The 24,947-nt window shown below is 40.1% G+C and overlaps 1 protein-coding gene across 1 annotated transcript in view; it reads left to right on the plus strand.

The window, feature by feature from the left end:
- The window catches only part of dpydb (dihydropyrimidine dehydrogenase b), a 66,216-nt gene that overhangs the window by 5,944 nt on the left and 35,325 nt on the right, over positions 1–24,947 (plus strand). The window contains exons 2-16 of the mRNA XM_062070374.1: positions 213–295; positions 2,242–2,329; positions 2,469–2,630; positions 4,128–4,324; positions 6,103–6,184; positions 6,563–6,647; positions 6,721–6,828; positions 11,006–11,175; positions 13,082–13,292; positions 13,357–13,541; positions 17,652–17,867; positions 17,937–18,101; positions 19,920–19,988; positions 20,121–20,204; positions 20,272–20,392. Coding sequence (XP_061926358.1) covers positions 213–295; positions 2,242–2,329; positions 2,469–2,630; positions 4,128–4,324; positions 6,103–6,184; positions 6,563–6,647; positions 6,721–6,828; positions 11,006–11,175; positions 13,082–13,292; positions 13,357–13,541; positions 17,652–17,867; positions 17,937–18,101; positions 19,920–19,988; positions 20,121–20,204; positions 20,272–20,392 — 2,026 coding nt within the window. The remainder of the gene's footprint in view (positions 1–212; positions 296–2,241; positions 2,330–2,468; positions 2,631–4,127; positions 4,325–6,102; positions 6,185–6,562; positions 6,648–6,720; positions 6,829–11,005; positions 11,176–13,081; positions 13,293–13,356; positions 13,542–17,651; positions 17,868–17,936; positions 18,102–19,919; positions 19,989–20,120; positions 20,205–20,271; positions 20,393–24,947) is intronic.

A 24,947-nucleotide genomic window follows, 5' to 3' on the forward strand; every position in this document is an offset into this window, starting at 1 on the left:
CACAAACACACACACACACACACACACACACACACACACACACACACACACACACACACACACACAAACACACACACACACACAAACACACACACACACACACACACACACACACACACACACACACACACTGCCAGAGATATTGTAACTTACTCCCAAATACACCCATCATGATTATATCTCACGTATACTTGATATCTCTCCTGTTTCAGTCCTGTGTGAAGCTGGAGAACAACTTTGATGATATCAAACACACCACCCTGAGTGAGAGAGGAGCTCTGCGAGAAGCTATGAGGTGACAATACAATACATCTATCACTTAAGGATGAGGACGTGACTAAATGTCCTGCATTGTGTCATCTAAATAAATGAAAAATCATCTATCAGGCGTCTCTTAAACTCAGTCTAGGTGAGGATCGTCACTTCACTATTTTAGCAATTAACTCAATTGACCCAATTCTACCAGCAGCTATAGTGCTAATCTATGTATTTATATCATGTCTAAACCTTTTATTTCTATGTCATTATATCATGTCTAAACCTTTTATTTCTATGTCATTATATCATGTCTAAACTTTTATTTTCTATGTCATTATATCATGTCTAAACTTTTATTTCTATGTCATTATATCATGTCTAAACCTTTATTTGTATGTATTTATATCATGTCTAAACTTTTATTTCTATGTCATTATATTGTCATTATATCATGTCTAAACTTTTATTTCTATGTCATTATATCATGTCTAAACCTTTATTTCTATGTCATTATATCATGTCTAAACCTTTTATTTCTATGTCATTATATCATGTCTAAACTTTTATTTCTATGTCATTATATCATGTCTAAACTTTTATTTTCTATGTCATTATATCATGTCTAAACTTTTATTTTCTATGTCATTATATCATGTCTAAACTTTTATTTCTATGTCATTATATCATGTCTAAACTTTTATTTCTATGTCATTATATCATGTCTAAACTTTTATTTCTATGTCATTATATCATGTCTAAACCTTTTATTTCTATGTCATTATATCATGTCTAAACTTTTATTTCTATGTCATTATATCATGTCTAAACTTTTGTTTTCTATGTAATTATATCATGTCAAAATGTTTAATTTTGTGGAGTGGTGTTTCCCAGCTTGCTTATAGGAAGTTGCTCTTTATGTTGCCCAATCTGTTGTGTTTTCATTTCTGTTTGCAGGGTTATTGTATTATTAGTTAGTGTTCTTTTTCATGGGATTATACATATTCTTACACTAAGCTAGGAAGTTCAGAAAAGAGTCACAAAATGTATGCCTTCAGGACGCAAATGTGTCTCGTGTCACCTGACTAATGTGTCCACTGACATCCACTCAGGTGTCACCTGACTAATGTGTCCACTAACATCCACTCAGGTGTCACCTGACTAATGTGTCCACTGACATCCACTCAGGTGTCACCTGACTAATGTGTCCACTGACATCCACTCAGGTGTCACCTGACTAATGTGTCCACTGACATCCACTCAGGTGTCACATGACTAATGTGTCCACTGACATCCACTCAGGTGTCACCTGACTAATGTGTCCACTGACATCCACTCAGGTGTCACCTGACTAATGTGTCCACTGACATCCACTCAGGTGTCACCTGACTAATGTGTCCACTGACATCCACTCATGTGTCACCTGACTAATATGTCCACTGACATCCACTCAGGTGTCACCTGACTAATGTGTCCACTGACATCCACTCAGGTGTCACCTGACTAATGTGTCCACTGACATCCACTCAGGTGTCACCTGACTAATGTGTCCACTGACATCCACTCAGGTGTCACCTGACTAATGTGTCCACTGACATCCACTCAGGTGTCACCTGACTAATGTGTCCACTGACATCCACTCAGGTGTCACCTGACTAATGTGTCCACTGACATCCACTCAGGTGTCACCTGACTAATGTGTCCACTGACATCCACTCAGGTGTCACCTGACTAATGTGTCCACTGACATCCACTCAGGTGTCACCTGACTAATGTGTCCACTGACATCCACTCAGGTGTCACCTGACTAATGTGTCCACTGACATCCACTCAGGTGTCACCTGACTAATGTGTCCACTGACATCCACTCAGGTGTCACCTGACTAATGTGTCCACTGACATCCACTCAGGTGTCACCTGACTAATGTGTCCACTGACATCCACTCAGGTGTCACCTGACTAATGTGTCCACTGACATCCACTCAGGTGTCTGAAATGTGCAGATGCTCCCTGTCAGAAGAGCTGTCCCACCAACTTGGACATCAAATCATTTATTACAAGCATCGCAAACAAGGTATGCACACACACACACACACACACACACACACACACACACACACACACACACACACACACACACACACACACACACACACACAATACAATCCACAGTAGGTGAAAAGTGTGTGTGTGTGTGTGTGTGTGTGTGTCAGAACTACTACGGAGCGGCGAGGTCCATCCTGTCTGACAACCCACTGGGTCTGACGTGTGGAATGGTGTGTCCCACGTCAGAGTTGTGTGTGGGGGGCTGCAACCTGCACGCCTCTGAGGAGGGGCCCATCAACATCGGGGGCCTGCAGCAGTTTGCCACTGAGGTAAATCAGCTCACCTTTCAGCACCAACATGTGTGTGTGTGAGTTACTAAGTGAAGACATGCTGACTTCTAGTGTTGAACATGAATGGCATCTAACACTTTTCCACTACACAGGGGCCCGGGGCCCACTCACATGTATAATCTTACTCTTCATAATAATCAGAGTCAATAGTTATATCTAATCTTTTGGGTGTCATTATGCATGTGTCATTATGCATGTGGGTGTTATTATGCATGTGGGTGTCATTAATATGCATGTGGGTGTCATTATGCACGTGGGTGTTATTATGCATGTGGGTGTTATTATGCATGTGGGTGTCATTATGCATGTGGGTGTCATTATGCATGTGGGTGTTATTATGCATGTCATTATGCATGTGTCATTATGCATGTGGGTGTCATTATGCATGTGGGTGTTATTATGCATGTCATTATGCATGTGTCATTATGCATGTGGGTGTTATTATGCATGTGGGTGTTATTATGCATGTCATTATGCATGTGGGTGTTATTATGCATGTGGGTGTTATTATGCATGTGGGTGTCATTATGCATGTGTGTGTTATTATGCATGTGGGTGTTATTATGCATGTGGGTGTTATTATGCATGTCATTATGCATGTGGGTGTTATTATGCATGTGGGTGTTATTATGCATGTCATTATGCATGTGGGTGTTATTATGCATGTGGGTGTTATTATGCATGTGGGTGTCATTATGCATGTGGGTGTCATTATGCATGTGGGTGTTATTATGCATGTGGGTGTTATTATGCATGTCATTATGCATGTGTCATTATGCATGTGGGTGTTATTATGCATGTGGGTGTCATTATGCATGTGGGTGTCATTATGCATGTGGGTGTTATTATGCATGTCATTATGCATGTGTCATTATGCATGTGGGTGTTATTATGCATGTCATTATGCATGTGTCATTATGCATGTGGGTGTTATTATGCATGTGGGTGTTATTATGCATGTCATTATGCATGTGGGTGTTATTATGCATGTGGGTGTTATTATGCATGTGGGTGTCATTATGCATGTGTGTGTTATTATGCATGTGGGTGTTATTATGCATGTGGGTGTCATTATGCATGTGTGTGTTATTATGCATGTGGGTGTTATTATGCATGTGGGTGTTATTATGCATGTCATTATGCATGTGTCATTATGCATGTGGGTGTTATTATGCATGTGGGTGTCATTATGCATGTGGGTGTCATTATGCATGTGGGTGTTATTATGCATGTCATTATGCATGTGTCATTATGCATGTGGGTGTTATTATGCATGTGGGTGTTATTATGCATGTGGGTGTTATTATGCATGTGGGTGTTATTATGCATGTCATTATGCATGTGGGTGTTATTATGCATGTCATTATGCATGTGGGTGTTATTATGCATGTCATTATGCATGTGATATATGATGCAGATGTGAATACCGGTACGTGCATCTTCTTGATGCAGATGTGAATACTTGTATCTTCACAGGTGTTTAATAAGATGGGCGTCCCTCAGATCAGAAACCCTGAGTTAGCGCCACCCCATGAGATGGCACAGTCCTACCATGCACCCATCGCCCTGATTGGGTGTGGCCCTGCTTCTATCAGCTGTGCCTCCTTTCTCGCCCGCCTTGGATACGATGACATCACCATCTTTGAGAAGCAGAAATACACCGGAGGGTTAAGGTAACTTCATCCAATATATTAAATACTAAATAATGATGTATAGCCCCGCTTTTGGACTATGTTATGTTGTCTTGTGCATTTGCTACACATTATGTACATATATGTATGTATGTATATATATATGTATATGTATATATATATATATATATATATATATATACTGTATATGTATGTATATATATTTATGTATATATATATATATATGTATGTATATATATTTATATATACAGTATATGTATGTATATATATATATATGTATATATATATTTGTATGTATATATATGTATGTATGTATATATGTATATATATATATATATATATATATATATATGTGTGTATATATAATTGGATATCAAGAGTTTGACTCGGACGTTGTTTGCTTCCATGACGACATCCTTAAAGTTTTGTAATCAATCAAAAATATCATGCAGCTAAAATGTGCTAAACATGAATAAGTGTGGAGAGTGATTGAAATGGGTGTCATTTAGATTTTTTTATGGTGCATGGACGTTTTTTCATAATGTCCAGAAAGTTCAGTGAGCAGGTTGTGTTACGTGTGACCATGTGTGTTGACTTTTTGGCTTGTTTGAATTTTTTTGCACTATGACTCGGGAAGGTTGTTTGCGCATTCATCCATTCAGAGGATAATTAAAGACCATTGACCCTAAATACTCATGTTGTCCACTAAGAGGTGACAAAATATCAGCATCAAAAATATCAGACTATTAAAATGAATGCTAAGATTTCTTCTTAAACTCATGACCCTGTTGGTCCTACATTGTAGTCATCCTGTCAGGCTACTTTCCCTACTTTCAACAATGTGTTATCAGATGTCAGAACAAGGTTTGCACTTTCCAAAAAACCTGAATACATCTTGTAGTACAATAGTCATCAGAGTGTGGAATACATCTTGTAGTACAATAGTCATCAGAGTGTGGAATACATCTTGTAGTACAATAGTCATCAGGATGTGGAATACATCTTGTAGTACAATAGTCATCAGAGTGTGGGATACATCTTGTAGTACAATAGTCATCAGAGTGTGGGATACATCTTGTAGTACAATAGTCATCAGAGTGTGGAATACATCTTGTAGTACAATAGTCATCAGAGTGTGGAATACATCTTGTAGTACAATAGTCATCAGAGTGTGGAATACATCTTGTAGTACAATAGTCATCAGAGTGTGGGATACATCTTGTAATACAATAGTCATCAGAGTGTGGAATACATCTTGTAGTACAATAGTCATCAGAGTGTGGAATACATCTTGTAGTACAATAGTCATCAGAGTGTGGAATACATCTTGTAGTACAATAGTCATCAGAGTGTGGAATACATCTTGTAGTACAATAGTCATCAGAGTGTGGAATACATCTTGTAGTACAATAGTCATCAGGGTGTGGAATACATCTTGTAGTACAATAGTCATCAGAGTGTGGAATACATCTTGTAGTACAATAGTCATCAGAGTGTGGAATACATCTTGTAGTACAATAGTCATCAGAGTGTGGAATACATCTTGTAGTACAATAGTCATCAGAGTGTGGAATACATCTTGTAGTACAATAGTCATCAGAGTGTGGAATACATCTTGTAGTACAATAGTCATCAGAGTGTGGAATACATCTTGTAGTACAATAGTCATCAGAGTGTGGAATACATCTTGTAGTACAATAGTCATCAGAGTGTGGAATACATCTTGTAGTACAATAGTCATCAGAGTGTGGAAAGACATTTGTACAAAGTGAAGACTAAAAGTGTTTGTTGTCATGCAGCACATCAGAAATCCCCCAGTTCCGCCTTCCTTATGAGGTAGTGCAGTTTGAGATCGACCTGATGAAGGACCTGGGAGTCAAGGTATGGGACTAACCACTAAGGCTTCGTTTTATGCAACACTGTAGCAAACGTGTTTGAAGAAATACAAATAATATCATACTTAAACTGGAATCTCTTAACGTTAAAAGTATATCAAACAAACCATTAACGGAGTGCAAACTGGTGCATTCTTCAGCTCTGCTCCCTTGGACTGGACTGTGTGCTACTTTGCTTGTCGTCTTTCAGAAAATCTTGCACTCTTCCGCCATTCTTGATTACTTCTCTAGGAACTCTGGAGAAACTTTTATCCTCCTTTGAAAAGTTTGTAAATGGAAAAGTTGACGAATAGAGGGGTTTGTAAATGGAGGTTCCACTGTATTACTTAAATGTTGCATGTGTGATGTATATACTTCATGGCAGGTGGTGTGTGAGAAGGGTCTTGGTGTAGACGGAATGACTCTGACTTCTCTGAAACAACACTACCAGGCTGTCTTCATTGGAATTGGTAAGTGACCTCCGCCAAGTCAATATTTCATTTGGATGACAACAAGAATAGTCGTAACTTTCCAAATGTTCAGGTCTCCCCCAGGCCAACAGAGCACAAATCTTCCAGGGTTTGACCATGGACCAAGGCTTCTTCACTTCCAAAGACTTCCTGCCCATGGTGGCCACGGCCAGCAAGAGCGGTACTTCAGTCCACACCATACAAGAACCTTACTTCAGTCCACACCATGCAAGAACCTTACTTCAGTCCACACCATACAAGAACCTTACTTCAGGCCACACCATACAAGAACCTTACTTCAGTCTACACCATGCAAGAACCTTACTTCAGTCCACACCATACAAGAACCTTACTTCAGTCCACACCATACAAGAACCTTACTTCACTCCACACCATACAAGAACCTTACTTCAGTCCACACCATACAAGAACCTTACTTCAGTCCACACCATACAAGAACCTTACTTCAGTCCACACCATGCAAGAACCTTACTTCAGTCCACACCATACAAGAACCTTACTTCAGTCCACACCATACAAGAACCTTACTTCACTCCACACCATACAAGAACCTTACTTCAGTCCACACCATACAAGAACCTTACTTCAGTCCACACCATACAAGAACCTTACTTCAGTCCACACCATGCAAGAACCTTACTTCAGTCCACACCATACAAGAACCTTACTTCAGGCCACACCATACAAGAACCTTACTTCAGTCCACACCATGCAAGAACCTTACTTCAGTCCACACCATACAAGAACCTTACTTCAGGCCACACCATACAAGAACCTTACTTCAGTCCACACCATGCAAGAACCTTACTTCAGTCCACACCATACAAGAACCTTACTTCACTCCACACCATACAAGAACCTTACTTCAGTCCACACCATGCAAGAACCTTACTTCAGTCCACACCATACAAGAACCTTACTTCAGTCCACACCATACAAGAACCTTACTTCAGTCCACACCATGCAAGAACCTTACTTCAGTCCACACCATACAAGAACCTTACTTCAGTCCACACCATGCAAGAACCTTACTTCAGTCCACACCATGCAAGAACCTTACTTCAGTCCACACCATACAAGAACCTTACTTCAGTCCACACCATGCAAGAACCTTACTTCAGTCCACACCATGCAAGAACCTTACTTCAGTCCACACCATACATTGTATGGTGTGGACTGAAGTAAGGTTCTTGTATGGCATACAAGAACCTTACTTCAGTCCACACCATACAAGAACCTTACTTCAGTCCACACCATGCAAGAACCTTACTTCAGTCCACACCATTCAAGAAGCTTACTTCAGTCCACACCATACAAGAACCTTACTTCAGTCCACACCATACAAGAACCTTACTTCAGTCCACACCATGCAAGAACCTTACTTCAGTCCACACCATTCAAGAACCTTACTTCAGTCCACACCATACAAGAACCTTACTTCAGTCCACACCATACAAGAACCTTACTTCAGTCCACACCATGCAAGAACCTTACTTCAGTCCACACCATTCAAGAACCTTACTTCAGTCCACACCATACAAGAACCTTACTTCAGTCCACACCATGCAAGAACCTTACTTCAGTCCACACCATACAAGAACCTTACTTCAGTCCACACCATGCAAGAACCTTACTTCAGTCCACACCATTCAAGAACCTTACTTCAGTCCACACCATACAAGAACCTTACTTCAGTCCACACCATGCAAGAACCTTACTTCAGTCCACACCATACAAGAACCTTACTTCAGTCCACACCATACAAGAACCTTACTTCAGGCCACACCATACAAGAACCTTACTTCAGTCCACACCATGCAAGAACCTTACTTCAGTCCACACCATGCAAGAACCTTACTTCAGTCCACACCATACAAGAACCTTACTTCAGTCCACACCATTCAAGAACCTTACTTCAGTCCACACCATACAAGAACCTTACTTCAGTCCACACCATGCAAGAACCTTACTTCAGTCCACACCATGCAAGAACCTTACTTCAGTCCACACCATACAAGAACCTTACTTCAGGCCACACCATACAAGAACCTTACTTCAGTCCACACCATACAAGAACCTTACTTCAGGCCACACCATACAAGAACCTTACTTCAGTCCACACCATGCAAGAACCTTACTTCAGTCCACACCATTCAAGAACCTTACTTCAGTCCACACCATACAAGAACCTTACTTCAGTCCACACCATGCAAGAACCTTACTTCAGTCCACACCATACAAGAACCTTACTTCAGTCCACACCATGCAAGAACCTTACTTCAGTCCACACCATACAAGAACCTTACTTCAGGCCACACCATACAAGAACCTTACTTCAGTCCACACCATGCAAGAACCTTACTTCAGTCCACACCATTCAAGAACCTTACTTCAGTCCACACCATACAAGAACCTTACTTCAGTCCACACCATGCAAGAACCTTACTTCAGTCCACACCATACAAGAACCTTACTTCAGTCCACACCATACAAGAACCTTACTTCAGGCCACACCATACAAGAACCTTACTTCAGTCCACACCATGCAAGAACCTTACTTCAGTCCACACCATGCAAGAACCTTACTTCAGTCCACACCATACAAGAACCTTACTTCAGTCCACACCATGCAAGAACCTTACTTCAGTCCACACCATACAATAACCTTACTTAGTCCACACCATTCAAGAACCTTACTTCAGTCCACACCATACAAGAACCTTACTTCAGTCCACACCATGCAAGAACCTTACTTCAGTCCACACCATACAAGAACCTTACTTCAGTCCACACCATACAAGAACCTTACTTCAGTCCACACCATACAAGAACCTTACTTCAGTCCACACCATGCAAGAACCTTACTTCAGTCCACACCATGCAAGAACCTTACTTCAGTCCACACCATACAAGAACCTTACTTCAGTCCACACCATACAAGAACCTTACTTCAGTCCACACCATGCAAGAACCTTACTTCAGTCCACACCATGCAAGAACCTTACTTCAGTCCACACCATACAAGAACCTTACTTCAGTCCACACCATACAAGAACCTTACTTCAGTCCACACCATACAAGAACCTTACTTCAGTCCACACCATGCAAGAACCTTACTTCAGTCAAAGTCAAAGTCAAAGTCAAAGTCAGCTTTATTGTCAAACAACTGTTTGTACAGGACATACAGGTGGACGAAATTGCGTTCCTCTCACAACCACGGTGTCTATAAATATAAAGTGTAAAAGAAAAATAAAAAAGACAACAATTTAAACAGTCGCATGAGGGGGGGGAAAAATATACAGGGGAAGAAGATATTACCAGAATATCTATAATATCTATCTAAGTATTCAGATGGGAGTGCAAAGTGCAATGTAAACAGTGTAAACAGTTAAAACAGTTAGCAGCATTTTGAGTCCGGAGTAAAGTGGCTAAGTGATAGATGGTGTGTGTGTGTGTGTGTGTGTGTGTGTGTGTGTGTGTGTGTGTGTGTGTGTGTGTGTGTGTGTGTGTGGGTGAGTGGGGGGGGGTGGGGTGGGGTGTAGTGTCTCAGTTCACAGTTCAGTTCAGATCAGATTGCAGGGCAGAGTGAGAAGGGGGGGGGGGCCGGGAGAGAGTTCAGCTTCCTGACAGCCTGATGGATGAAGCTGTCTCTCAGCCTACAGCTTCGAGCTCGGAGGCTTCTCAGTCGTCTGCCGGATGGCAGCAGTCTGAAGAACCTTACTTCAGTCCACACCATACAAGAACCTTACTTCAGGCCACACCATACAAGAACCTTACTTCAGTCCACACCATACAAGAACCTTACTTCACTCCACACCATACAAGAACCTTACTTCAGTCCACACCATGCAAGAACCTTACTTCAGTCCACACCATGCAAGAACCTTACTTCAGTCCACACCATGCAAGAACCTTACTTCAGTCCACACCATGCAAGAACCTTACTTCAGTCCACACCATACAAGAACCTTACTTCAGTCCACACCATGCAAGAACCTTACTTCAGTCCACACCATACAAGAACCTTACTTCACTCCACACCATACAAGAACCTTACTTCAGTCCACACCATGCAAGAACCTTACTTCAGTCCACACCATGCAAGAACCTTACTTCAGTCCACACCATACAAGAACCTTACTTCAGTCCACACCATATAAGAACCTTACTTCAGTCCACACCATACAAGAACCTTACTTCAGTCCACACCATGCAAGAACCTTACTTCAGTCCACACCATACAAGAACCTTACTTCAGTCCACACCATGCAAGAACCTTACTTCAGTCCACACCATGCAAGAACCTCCGCACAAACTCACCATCTGTCGCCCTTCAGGTATGTGTCAGTGCCGCTCTTCTCTGCCCGCCTTACGGGGAGTGGTGATAGTCCTGGGGGCTGGCGACACCGCCTTTGATTGCGCCACCTCCGCCATCCGCTGCGGCGCCAAGAGAGTGTTTGTCTGCTTCAGGAAGGGATTCACCAACATCAGAGCAGTTCCTGAGGAGGTATGGACGTGGACTTGGTAGGGCTTGGGAGTGGGACTGATGTGGAAGGGCAATTCATCGTGGTTGGAATGCAAGACTGTCTAAAAGTTCCAAATATGTGATGGCTTCAGGTAAAAGCCAAGGAAGTTGGGTTAGTGAGCTAATAAAGAGATAATGAATAGCAGCTGTGAGACCATCAAACATGACTTTTAACGCCATCACCTGGCACATGTTGGTGTGTTCACCGCATTTTCGAGTTTGAATCAAAGCATGTTTTATTTAGTAGCATGTAGTAGGGGGTTGTTGTTAGCTAAACGAGGGTTACGAGCAAGGTGCAGCAGTATTTAGGAGAAAAACAATACCCCTATTCAGAGATCAATAACTGAGAAGACTGTCAATATTTCCCACGTTAATGCAGAGTGTATTCAAATAGGGACGAGAGTTGTGGACTTACCTCTGAAAGTCTTCTCTTTCTGATGTAAAACTCCGAGGTTTTGCACACACCCAAAGTTGGCTTGTCCGTGATCCTTTAAGGACTTGGCATTCCAAAATGTAGGGTCTGTATTAAAAGTGACTTTGTTGACAACAAAGATAGAGGACATGTTCAGTAGCTTGCTCAAATCTTGTCTATTGATGTGCTCATGTGGATCAAGTCCACCAGTTTTACTTATCTTTTTAAGCCTTTGGAACAAGATCCATTTTTTTTTCTCGGTACAGTCCCTTACCTTTTTTCTCTCGTACGATCCATCTTATTCCAATTTGTTGTTCCCTCTCACAATACCGTCGGAGGAGTACAAAATCTTTCTCCAGAAACAATGGCTAGCCAGCCCCCACAATGCATTGCGAAATCACACGCCCCATTTGTCCCCTGCAGTCCATAAAGAATGTAATGCTGTTCAATGGAGTCAAGTCAAACACTTGTGCCAGGCGGAAAAACCCCCGCACAGATTGAAGGCCTCAAACAAGATCATTGATTGGCCTTGTGGCGCTGCCTTCTTGCCAAGGTGACAATAGTTGCGTTTCCATTACACCTGGAAGTGCACAAAACCTAAATATTGCAAAAAAGAAACTGTTAATGGAAACAACCTCTCAAATATCGCTTGAACATATTTGTTAGGACATGATCATGATGTGTAGAGGAGTAACATCCCTGCCCAAGTTGGTTGAAGTTTGAAGTAGCAGATAGACACTCACCATCCTTTCCTTTATTCTTTCTGCACATAATCCTTCAAGCCACGCCCCCTTTACTCTGGCCAATTGTAAACTTACCTGGGTATGTACTGTACTGTATGTGCATCAAGAACTGGTCTTGTGGATAACCAATGTTTGAAAACACAACAAATACATGTCCAGAGAGGGCTAAGGTCTTTTCAGTATTTATTTGAGACCCTCAAATAACAAGTAAACCTAAACATCAACAGAAAAAGTGAGAGAGAGACAAGGAAACAACTTCAATATCTTTATATTTGCCCTGGGACTGAGAGGGGAGGGGTTGGGGCGCAATGCAGACTATCTGTGAACAGGAATGTTTTGGTTAAACGTTGACAAAAGGCAGTAATACAGCATCAATCACAGAAGAAAAGCAAGTTGGAGCGTAATGTAATATAAATGAGTGATCTTTGGCATCACAACCGTCCTTGTCTCATGTTGTTGGGATGTGTGGGAGACGGCTGTCCAAAGAACCCAACAGAGTAAATAGTCTCTATTTATACGGCACTTTACTGTACCTGGAATGATACCCAAAGCGCTCACATTCACACACTGATGGCAGAAGCTGCCATGCAAGGCGCTAACCACGGCCCATCAGGAGCAAGGGTGAAAGTGTCTTGCCGTGCAGTGAAGAGAAGCAATACAGCATAAATCACATGATGACTGTTAGACTAAAAAAAGATGAGTCAAATATGAATTTTTCCACGACAATGCTCAGATGGAGTTGGCTAAGGAGGAGCGCTGCGAGTTCCTCCCCTTCCTGTCTCCCCGGGAGGTCATCATGAAGAACGGGCGGGTCGCCGGCTTGCAGTTTTGTCGCAGCGAGCAGACCGAGGACGGCGACTGGTTGGAGGACGAGGACCAAGTAGTGAGGCTGAAGGCCGACTACATCATCAGCGCCTTTGGGTCCATGCTCAGCGAGCCCACAGGTAATCCAAGGTGTTTGGACCGGTCCTCGCGCACGCCAGGTGTTCACCAGTGGTCTGTGTGCAGTGAGCCACGCCATGGCCCCGCTCAAGCTGACTCGCTGGGGCACGCCCGAGGTGAACGGCGAGACCATGCAGACCAGCGAGTCCTGGGTGTTTGCCGGGGGAGACATTGCCGGACTGGCAAACACCACGGTGGAGTCGGTGAACGACGGCAAGCAGGCCTCCTGGCATATCCACAGATACCTTCAGGTACTGCTCGTCTCACAACTACACCAGGATACTGCACAGTCTTAGGGGAGGGTACTGAATCCGGTCCCGTCGGTCCAGATTCACTTAAAATCCAACCGTGCCATTTTACAGTAACTGGTTTGCGCCTAAGGTTTTCGCACTTGGTGATTTTTTAGGTTCCAACAAAGAAAGGCTCCACTTTTCCAAAAAATGGTTATCTTCATGCTATTGGCATGCTACTGATTAGCATTTGTATTTTTACATGGCGATTTCAACCCCTCCAAATGTGTTAATTAATTAAAAAGCTAAGATGCCTGGTACAATTAAACATCTGGCACATCATTTTAAGTACAATACTTACAGTATTAGCACTTTTTAGGGAGCAACGAAAGACTCGACACCAAAAACTGAACGGACTAGCCAGCGCACCAAACTACGGCTTCAGACATCACAGATTTAAAAAGGCATCTGTTCCAGATTCATTTGAAATATCTAGCACTCTAATTGCTGCAAGATCGCTGCCATCTTGTGGACAATGTTTGTAAAATAGGCCAATAACCATAAATTGTGATTTGAAGTGAACAAAGCACAGCATTTACTTATACGACCCAATGCAAACTGAACACAAGGCATAAAAAAGAATGCATGTGAGCTGTGTGCTTGGTATTTTGATGGATTTGATGTATTTTTAATCTATTCATCTGAGTACCATGTTCTTATGTGTTATTATGAAATACCACTAAATTAGTTTGCTTGCAATTTCGTTGTACAATGACAATAAAGATATATTCTATTCTATTCTTCTATTTTAAACAACCTTCCCTAGTCATGGTGCAACAAAAAAGAAATGGAGCCAACAAATATGGTCACAAAACCTTCACACTGAATTTTGTAGATATTATAAAAACGTCCAAGCACCATAAAACAATTAAAAATTACACCTCTTCAAATTCATTACAAAGCATGATGGGGAAAAATGCAAAACACTCTCCACACTTATCCATGTTTGGTGCATTTTAGATGCTTGAATACAAAACTTTAAGGAGGTCATGGAAGTAAACAATGTAGCAGTCAAACTTTCACATACTCTTAATATCCAATTATATTCATTATTATTATATATCCATCATATTAATATAATATATATATGTATAGGCTATATATATTGTTATTTTGCATGCAGTCGACCAAAGAAGGCCGAAAGGTGGTAATAGAAACAGGGCAAAAATATATGTATCATCAACACTTATTTAAAAAAACTTAACAATATAAAATGTAAGCAAAAGAAAATCTACATCAGTGTTTCTTCACCATAGTTGGGCTGCCAAAAAAGGTGGGTTTCTCAGCTGTGGTTTGTTTGTATAGGCCGCTAGGGATGATACTCCAAACCGGTTTTCCCGGTTGTTTGATAAGAAAAGAACCGAGTCCTCGGACTCGAATCCCTTTATGAGAACCGGTACCCGTTATCGAGACCACTATAGTAAAGGAAAAGAGTTGATTCTTTATTCGAATCCCGTCCCGACCAGAAATGCCCCGTGAGACATCACAAGAAATGGCGTCATGTAGCTCAGTCATTAGGCGCAGATAGCGAAAGCAGGAAAACAATGGACGGGAAAAAGCGCTCCAAGGTGTAATAAAGTTCAAAACAAAAGCTATAATCCATCGAATAACTTTACTGAGAGATTTGAGCAGACTACAAACACATGACCAACACTTTTACCACCAACCGGAAACATAGCAACCAGGCTAGCAACGCACCTCCTTTACGGCAGCTGTCACAACCTTCTTAAAACAACCGCAGCACATACATATATATACAACACTGCAGCACATACATATATACACAACACTGCAGCACATACATATATATACAACACCGCAGCACATACATATATATACAACACTGCAGCACATACATATATATACAACACTGCAGCACATACATATATATACAACACTGCAGCACATACATATATATACAACACTGCAGCACATACATATATATACAACACTGCAGCACATACATATATATACAACACTGCAGCACATACATATATATACAACACTGCAGCACATACATATATATACAACACTGCAGCACATACATATATATACAACACATCTCCCTTTTTTAACTTTTGTTTTTCTTTCCTTGTAAACGTTACAAAATCACACTGTAGATGTGTTGTCTGTCTAATTATAAATAATGCAGACGAGGCGTGTTGGCTGACTTCTTGACGTTTACTTTCACAGCGTGGCAACATGCAACACTTTTCGGGGCTACCGCGCATGCTCGTCACTCCCGTTGCATGCTGGGTAGTGTAGTTGTTATATTCCCTAGCTCATAACATCTTTCCCCCTATAAAGAAATAATGTTAACTCAATAAAGTGTATTTCTTTTTTTAGCTTTAACTTTTCATTTTTTAGCATTGTAACCACATTTGCAAACAACTTTTCTCTTCATAGAAGTTTCTTTCAATAAAGAAATAAAGTGCAAAAATGTCAAAGCATCATAACAAACAGTTATGTTCCAATAGCAGCAGAAGTGCACTTTTTGGAGAGCTGTATTATTTTCAGTTTTGTGCCCAAGGGACTGATTTTATTTAACACTATATTATTATTTATACACCTATAGTGATCACAGAGACAGCTTGTTTTTTTGTTACTGTATGTATTTGTTTTTCTGAAAAATCCCACTTAATATACTTTGGGTAACAAAAGTCACGATTTATTTATTTTATTTTTATTTTTTAAATATTATTTATACACCTATAGTGATTACAGAGACAGCTTGTTTTTTTGTTACTGTATATATTTGTTTTTATGAAAAATCCCACTTAATATACTTTGGGTAACAACAGTCAATATTTATTTATTTTATTTTATTTTTTAGGGGGTAACAGTCAATATTTATTTATTTATTAGATTAAGAAATAAAGTGCAAAAATGTCAAAGCATCATAACAAACAGTTATGTTCCAATAGCAGCAGAAGTGCACTTTTTGGAGAGCTGTATTATTTTCAGTTTTGTGCCCAAGGGACTGATTTTATTTAACACTATATTATTATTTATACACCTATAGTGATCACAGAGACAGCTTGTTTTTTTTGTTACTGTATGTATTTGTTTTTCTGAAAAATCCCACTTAATATACTTTGGGTAACAACAGTCACGATTTATTTATTTTATTTTTATTTTTTTAAATATTATTTATACACCTATAGTGATCACAGAGACAGGTTGTTTTTGTGTTGCTGTATATATTTGTTTCTCTGAAAAATCCCACTTAATATACTTTGGGTAACAACAGTCAATATTTATTTATTTTATTTTATTTTTTTAGGTGGGTAACAGTCAATATTTATTTATTTATTAGATTTTATTTTTTTATTATATAATAAAAGTGAGCTTTTGTTAAACCAAATATTGTGTGTTTTTTTCCATATACAACAACCTATCTGGACTCCATAAGAGAATCGATAAGGAATCGGTTCGATAAGAGGATTCCATAATAGGCTGGAACTGGATAATTCCTTATCAAACATCATCCCTGTAGGCCGCAGCAATAACTAGTTGTAATACACTTTTCCACCACCTGTGGCAGTATTAACTGAATCAAGCAAACAGAACACGTTTGGAGCTAAAGTCAATAGAGAAGTTTCTTAAGTGCAAAAATTATGACTAAATTCAACATAGTTTCTAAATTTTAATAAATAATTGTAATACATTTGAAAAATGATGTTAATTTATTTGTCAGCAGTTTTCATGAGTCTATATGATGATGTTTATTTAACAATCATATATGTTATTATTTGTATTTAAATTGCATGTCAATTGATTTTTCATCAATTTTTATGGATCCCTTCATTTGCCTGATATTATATTTGATTAGTATTTACTTTTGTAATTGATAATAATCTTTGTGATGCATCATTTGACAAGGTTGTAGACTAGGTTAGATATCATTATTGAATATGATTCAACTCCTGAGTAAGATGACTAATTCAGTGTTAATATTTGAGCTTCCTCCGTAGTGGAAGCGTTAGACCCCGAGGTGAAAAAGGTTCAGAACCCCTGCTGTGAATCACATGAAATGGATCATGAAGGTTCGTGCTCCTCCTTCTCCTGCAGTCCTTGCATGGCCAGACGGTGGAGGCCGTTCCAAAGCTGCCATTGTTCTACTGCGCCATCGACCAAGTGGACATCAGTGTGGAGGTGTGCGGAATCAACTTTCCCAACCCCTTTGGCCTGGCCTCTGCTCCTCCCACTACCACGGCGGCCATGATCCGAAGAGCTTTTGAACAAGGATGGGGCTTCGCACTGACCAAGACCTTTGGACTGGATAAAGTAAACACAAGACTAAGGCAAGCGTAATGGTTCCATTTCATTTACAGCCTGTTGCCTTCTGCCTTGAAGGACCTGGTGACTAACGTGTCTCCTCGCATTGTGCGCGGCACCACCTCTGGTCACATGTACGGACCTGGTCAAGGATCCTTCCTGAACATTGAGCTGATCAGTGAAAAGACCGCAGCCTACTGGTGCCAGTCAGTTGCTGAGCTCAAGAGGGATTTCCCACAAAATGTAAGTCTTTCAAGACCTCAAAGATTGTCTATTGGAAATTTGCAGGACACACGGAACAATCCGGATACCGTTGCACCTACAGGAAGAAGTAATACAAACCCACTTGTAGTTTTGGAAGGTTCTACTTCTTCAATCATTGTGACATTTGGACTACAAAAAAAGATGGTGGAAAGTTTACAAAACTACAAGTTGCAATGCTGACCTTTGCCTGTAGGAGTCTTCAATCATCACCATGTTTGGACTGCAAAAAAACCCTGAAAATAACCCATTTATTTGGGAGAATTCATCCAGCATTCCATGAAAAATGACCCATAATTTGGGTTGAATATATAACCAATGTATGTGTTAGAATTAACCCAGTAATGTAGTTAAAATGACCCATAACTTAGGTTGAATATATAACCAGTGTATGTGATAGAATTAACCCAGCATTGTAGTTAAAATGCTGCTATGAGGTGGCGACTTGTCCAGGGTGTAACCCGCCTACCGCCCCAATGCAGCTGAGATAGCCTCCAGCGACCCGTGGTAGAAAATGGATGGATGGATGTAGTTAAAATGACCCATAATTTAGGTTGAATATATAACCAATGTATGTGATAGAATTAACCCAGCATTGTAGTTAAAATGACCCATAATTTAGGTTGAATATATAACCACTGTATGTGATAGAATTAACCCAGCATTGGAGTTAAAATGACCCATAATTTAGGTTGAATATATAACCAATGTATGTGATAGAATTAACCCAGCATTGTAGTTAAAATGACCCAGCATTTGGGTTGAATGCATAACCCATCTTTCTGGGTTAAATAAAAAACCCATCCTGCTGGGCTAAATTAACCCAGTGTTGGTTTGGTCCAATAGTTACCCAGCAGCTGGGTAGAAAACTACCCAAATGGGGTGGTTCAATTAGCCCAGCGTTGGTTTGGTCCAATAGTTACCCAGCAGCTGGGTAGAAAACTACCCAAAATTGGGTAGTTAAATTAACTTAGCGTTGGTTTGGTCCAATAGTTACCCAGCAGCTGGGTAGAAATCTACCCAAATTGGGTAGTTAAATTAACTTAGCGTTGGTTTGGTCCAATAATTACCAGCAGCTGGATAGAAAACTATCCAAAATGGGGTAGTTAAATTAACCCAGCGTTGGTTTGGTCCAATAGTTACCCAGCAACTGGGTAGAAAACTACCCAAATTGGGTGGTTAAAATAACCCAGCGTTGGTTTGGTCCAATAGTTACCCAGCAACTGGGTAGAAAACTACCCAAATTGGGTTGTTAAATTAACCCAGCGTTGGTTTGGTCCAATAGTTACCCAGCAGCTGGGTAGAAAACTACCCAAATTGGGTAGTTAAATTAGCCCAGCTTTGGTTTGGTCCAATAGTTACCCAGCAGCTGGGTAGAAAACTACCCAAATTGGGTAGTTTTCTACCCAGCATGTTTTATAGTGCAGGTATGACATACCTCTTCTGTCATTATAAACTATTGAAGAGGGTTGAGTTGCACTCTGAGGGCAAACGAGGCACCAACTGACCAACTGACCATGTGTTCCAAGCAGAAGACGTAAAATGGCAGGTTTCATTTGGGTGGAGAGGGAGGAGCCACAGCCACCCTTTACTGTGTGCCCCTTGCTTGGTATGAAGAGTTTGCTTGCCTCACAGAATTGCTAGTGCGACATCCAGTGGGCACGTTTAGAACTGTGGTTTCTTTCAGTACAAATTGCAGCTCATTTTCATACAAAACTCATCTTGCGGACCACATTGATGGATTAAAAAAGAACATCCTGACAGTGATGGATCTGAAAAGAAACTTTCTGTGTCTCCCAGGTGGTGATCGCCAGCATCATGTGCAGCTACAACAAGGAGGACTGGACACAACTGGCCAAGATGGCTGAGGTGTGCTAGTCGCCCTAGGTGTAGTCGCCCTAGGTGTAGTCGCCCTAGGTGTAGTCGCCCTAGGTGTAGTCGCCCTAGGTGTAGTCGCCCTAGGTCTTCTTCTTATCAACCTTGGTGACCACCTTTGTTCAGGAATCTGGAGCGGATGCCTTGGAGTTGAACCTGTCCTGTCCTCATGGCATGGGAGAGAGAGGCATGGGATTGGCGTGTGGGCAGGTACATGCCGTACACACACAGGAAGTAAAGCAAGAGTTGCAGATCAATGTTCTATATTTGGCATCAGGACCCCGTGTTGGTGCGTAACATCTGTCGCTACGTGCGAGCCGCCACCTCCATACCCTTCTTTGCCAAACTGACACCCAACGTTACCAACATTGTGGACATTGCCAAGGCCGCGCAGGAAGGTACACACACACCAATCATATTCAACCTCCATTTACAAACTTCTCAAACTCGGTTCATAGTTTGTATGGTGAAGCACATGTCTTCATAAGACACAATGTCAATAATTGTAGGACACAATGTCAACATGAATAATGGTAGGACACAATGTCAATAATGGTAGGACACAATGTCAATAATGGTAGGACACAATGTCAACATGAATAATGCTAGGACACAATGTCAATAATGGTAGGACACAATGTCAATAATGGTAGGACACAATGTCAACATGAATAATGGTAGGACACAATGTCAACATGAATAATGGTAGGACACAATGTCTACATGAATAATGGTAGGACACAATGTCAATAATGGTAGGACACAATGTCAATAATGGTAGGACACAATGTCAATAATGGTAGGACACAATGTCAACATGAACAATGGTAGGACACAATGTCAACATGAATAATGGTAGGACACAATGTCTACATGAATAATGGTAGGACACAATGTCAATAATGGTAGGACACAATGTCAATAATGGTAGGACACAATGTCAATAATGGTAGGACACAATGTCTACATGAATAATGGTAGGACACAATGTCAATAATGGTAGGACACAATGTCAATAATGGTAGGACACAATGTCAACATGAATAATGCTAGGACACAATGTCAATAATGGTAGGACACAATGTCAATAATGGTAGGACACAATGTCAACATGAATAATGGTAGGACACAATGTCTACATGAATAATGGTAGGACACAATGTCAACATGAATAATGCTAGGATACAATGTCAATAATGGTAGGACACAATGTCAATAATGGTAGGACACAATGTCAACATGAATAATGGTAGGACACAATGTCTACATGAATAATGGTAGGACACAATGTCAACATGAATAATGGTAGGACACAATGTCAACATGAATAATGGTAGGACACAATGTCAACATGAATAATGGTAGGACACAATGTCAACATGAACAAAGGTAGGACACAATGTCAACATGAATAATGGTAGGACACAATGTCAACATGAATAATGGTAAGACACAATGTCATCATGAATAATGGTAGGACACAATGTCATCATGAATAATGGTAGGACACAATGTCAACATGAATAATGGTAAGACACAATGTCATCATGAATAATGGTAGGACACAATGTCATCATGAATAATGGTAGGACACAATGTCAACATGAATAATGCTAGGACACAATGTCAACATGAATAATGGTAGGACACAATGTCTACATGGATAATGGTAGGACACAATGTCTACATGAATAATGGTAGGACACAATGTCAACATGAATAATGGTAGGACACAATGTCAACATGAACAAAGGTAGGACACAATGTCAACATGAATAATGGTAGGACACAATGTCTACATGAATAATGGTAGGACACAATGTCAACATGAATAATGGTAGGACACAATGTCAACATGAATAATGGTAGGACACAATGTCAACATGAATAATGGTAGGACACAATGTCAACATGAACAAAGGTAGGACACAATGTCAACATGAATAATGGTAGGACACAATGTCAACATGAATAATGGTAGGACACAATGTCAACATGAATAATGGTAAGACACAATGTCATCATGAATAATGGTAGGACACAATGTCATCATGAATAATGGTAGGACACAATGTCAACATGAATAATGCTAGGACACAATGTCAACATGAATAATGGTAGGACACAATGTCTACATGGATAATGGTAGGACACAATGTCTACATGAATAATGGTAGGACACAATGTCAACATGAATAATGGTAGGACACAATGTCAACATGAACAAAGGTAGGACACAATGTCAACATGAATAATGGTAGGACACAATGTCTACATGAATAATGGTAGGACACAATGTCATCATGAATAATGGTAGGACACAATGTCAACATGAATAATGGTAGGACACAATGTCAACATGAATAATGGTAGGACACAATGTCATCATGAATAATGGTAGGACACAATGTCAACATAAATAATGGTAGGACACAATGTCATCATGAATAATGGTAGGACACAATGTCAACATGAATAATGGTAGGACACAATGTCAACATGAATAATGGTAGGACACAATGTCTACATGAATAATGGTAGGACACAATGTCAACATGAATAATGGTAGGACACAATGTCAACATGAATAATGGTAGGACACAATGTCAACATAAATAATGGTAGGACACAATGTCAACATGAATAATGGTAGGACACAATGTCTACATGAATAATGGTAGGACACAATGTCAACATGAATAATGGTAGGACACAATGTCAACATGAATAATGGTAGGACACAATGTCTACATGAATAATGGTAGGACACAATGTCAACATGAACAAAGGTAGGACACAATGTCAACATGAATAATGGTAGGACACAATGTCTACATGAATAATGGTAGGACACAATGTCTACATGAATAATGGTAGGACACAATGTCAACATGAATAATGCTAGGACACAATGTCATCATGAATAATGGTAGGACACAATGTCAACATGAATAATGCTAGGACACAATGTCATCATGAATAATGGTAGGACACAATGTCAACATGAATAATGCTAAGACACAATGTCAACATGAATAATGGTAGGACACAATGTCATCATGAATAATGGTAGGACACAATGTCAACATGAATAATGCTAGGACACAATGTCAACATGAATAATGGTAGGACACAATGTCATCATGAATAATGGTAGGACACAATGTCAACATGAATAATGGTAGGACACAATGTCAACATGAACAATGGTAGGACACAATGTCAACATGAACAATGGTAGGACACAATGTCAACATGAATAATGGTAGGACACAATGTCAACATGAACAATGGTAGGACACAATGTCAACATGAATAATGGTAGGACACAATGTCTACATGAATAATGGTAGGACACAATGTCAACATGAATAATGGTAGGACACAATGTCAACATGAATAATGGTAGGACACAATGTCAACATGAACAATGGTAGGACACAATGTCAACATGAACAATGGTAGGACACAATGTCAACATGAATAATGGTAGGACACAATGTCAACATGAACAATGGTAGGACACAATGTCAACATGAATAATGGTAGGACACAATGTCAACATGAATAATGGTAGGACACAATGTCAACATGAACAATGGTAGGACGCAATGTCAACATGAATAATGGTAGGACACAATGTCAACATGAATAATGGTAGGACACAATGTCAACATGAATAATGGTAGGACACAATGTCAACATGAATAATGGTAGGACACAATGTCAACATGAATAATGCTAAGACACAATGTCAACATGAATAATGGTAGGACACAATGTCATCATGAATAATGGTAGGACACAATGTCAACATGAATAATGCTAGGACGCAATGTCAACATGAATAATGGTAGGACACAATGTCTACATGAATAATGGTAGGACACAATGTCAACATGAACAAAGGTAGGACACAATGTCTACATGAATAATGGTAGGACACAATGTCATCATGAATAATGGTAGGACACAATGTCAACATGAATAATGGTAGGACACAATGTCAACATGAACAATGGTAGGACACAATGTCAACATGAATAATGGTAGGACACAATGTCAACATGAATAATGGTAGGACACAATGTCAACATGAACAATGGTAGGACACAATGTCATCATGAATAATGGTAGGACACAATGTCAACATGAATAATGGTAGGACACAATGTCAACATGAACAATGGTAGGACACAATGTCAACATGAATAATGGTAGGACACAATGTCAACATGAATAATGGTAGGACACAATGTCAACATGAACAATGGTAGGACACAATGTCAACATGAATAATGGTAGGACACAATGTCTACATGAATAATGGTAGGACACAATGTCAACATGAATAATGGTAGGACACAATGTCAACATGAATAATGGTAGGACACAATGTCAACATGAACAATGGTAGGACACAATGTCAACATGAACAATGGTAGGACACAATGTCAACATGAATAATGGTAGGACACAATGTCAACATGAACAATGGTAGGACACAATGTCAACATGAATAATGGTAGGACACAATGTCAACATGAATAATGGTAGGACACAATGTCAACATGAACAATGGTAGGACACAATGTCAACATGAATAATGGTAGGACACAATGTCAACATGAATAATGGTAGGACACAATGTCAACATGAATAATGGTAGGACACAATGTCAACATGAATAATGGTAGGACACAATGTCAACATGAATAATGGTAGGACACAATGTCAACATGAACAATGGTAGGACACAATGTCAACATGAATAATGGTAGGACACAATGTCAACATGAATAATGGTAGGACACAATGTCAACATGAATAATGGTAGGACACAATGTCAACATGAACAATGGTAGGACACAATGTCAACATGAACAAGCAGCCATCCTTAGGTGGTCAATGTGTTCCAGGTGCTCAGGTGGTCAATGTGTTCCAGGTGGTCAG

Source organism: Entelurus aequoreus, linkage group LG14 (assembly GCF_033978785.1).
Source record: "Entelurus aequoreus isolate RoL-2023_Sb linkage group LG14, RoL_Eaeq_v1.1, whole genome shotgun sequence".
Classification (NCBI taxonomy): Eukaryota; Metazoa; Chordata; class Actinopteri; order Syngnathiformes; family Syngnathidae; genus Entelurus; species Entelurus aequoreus.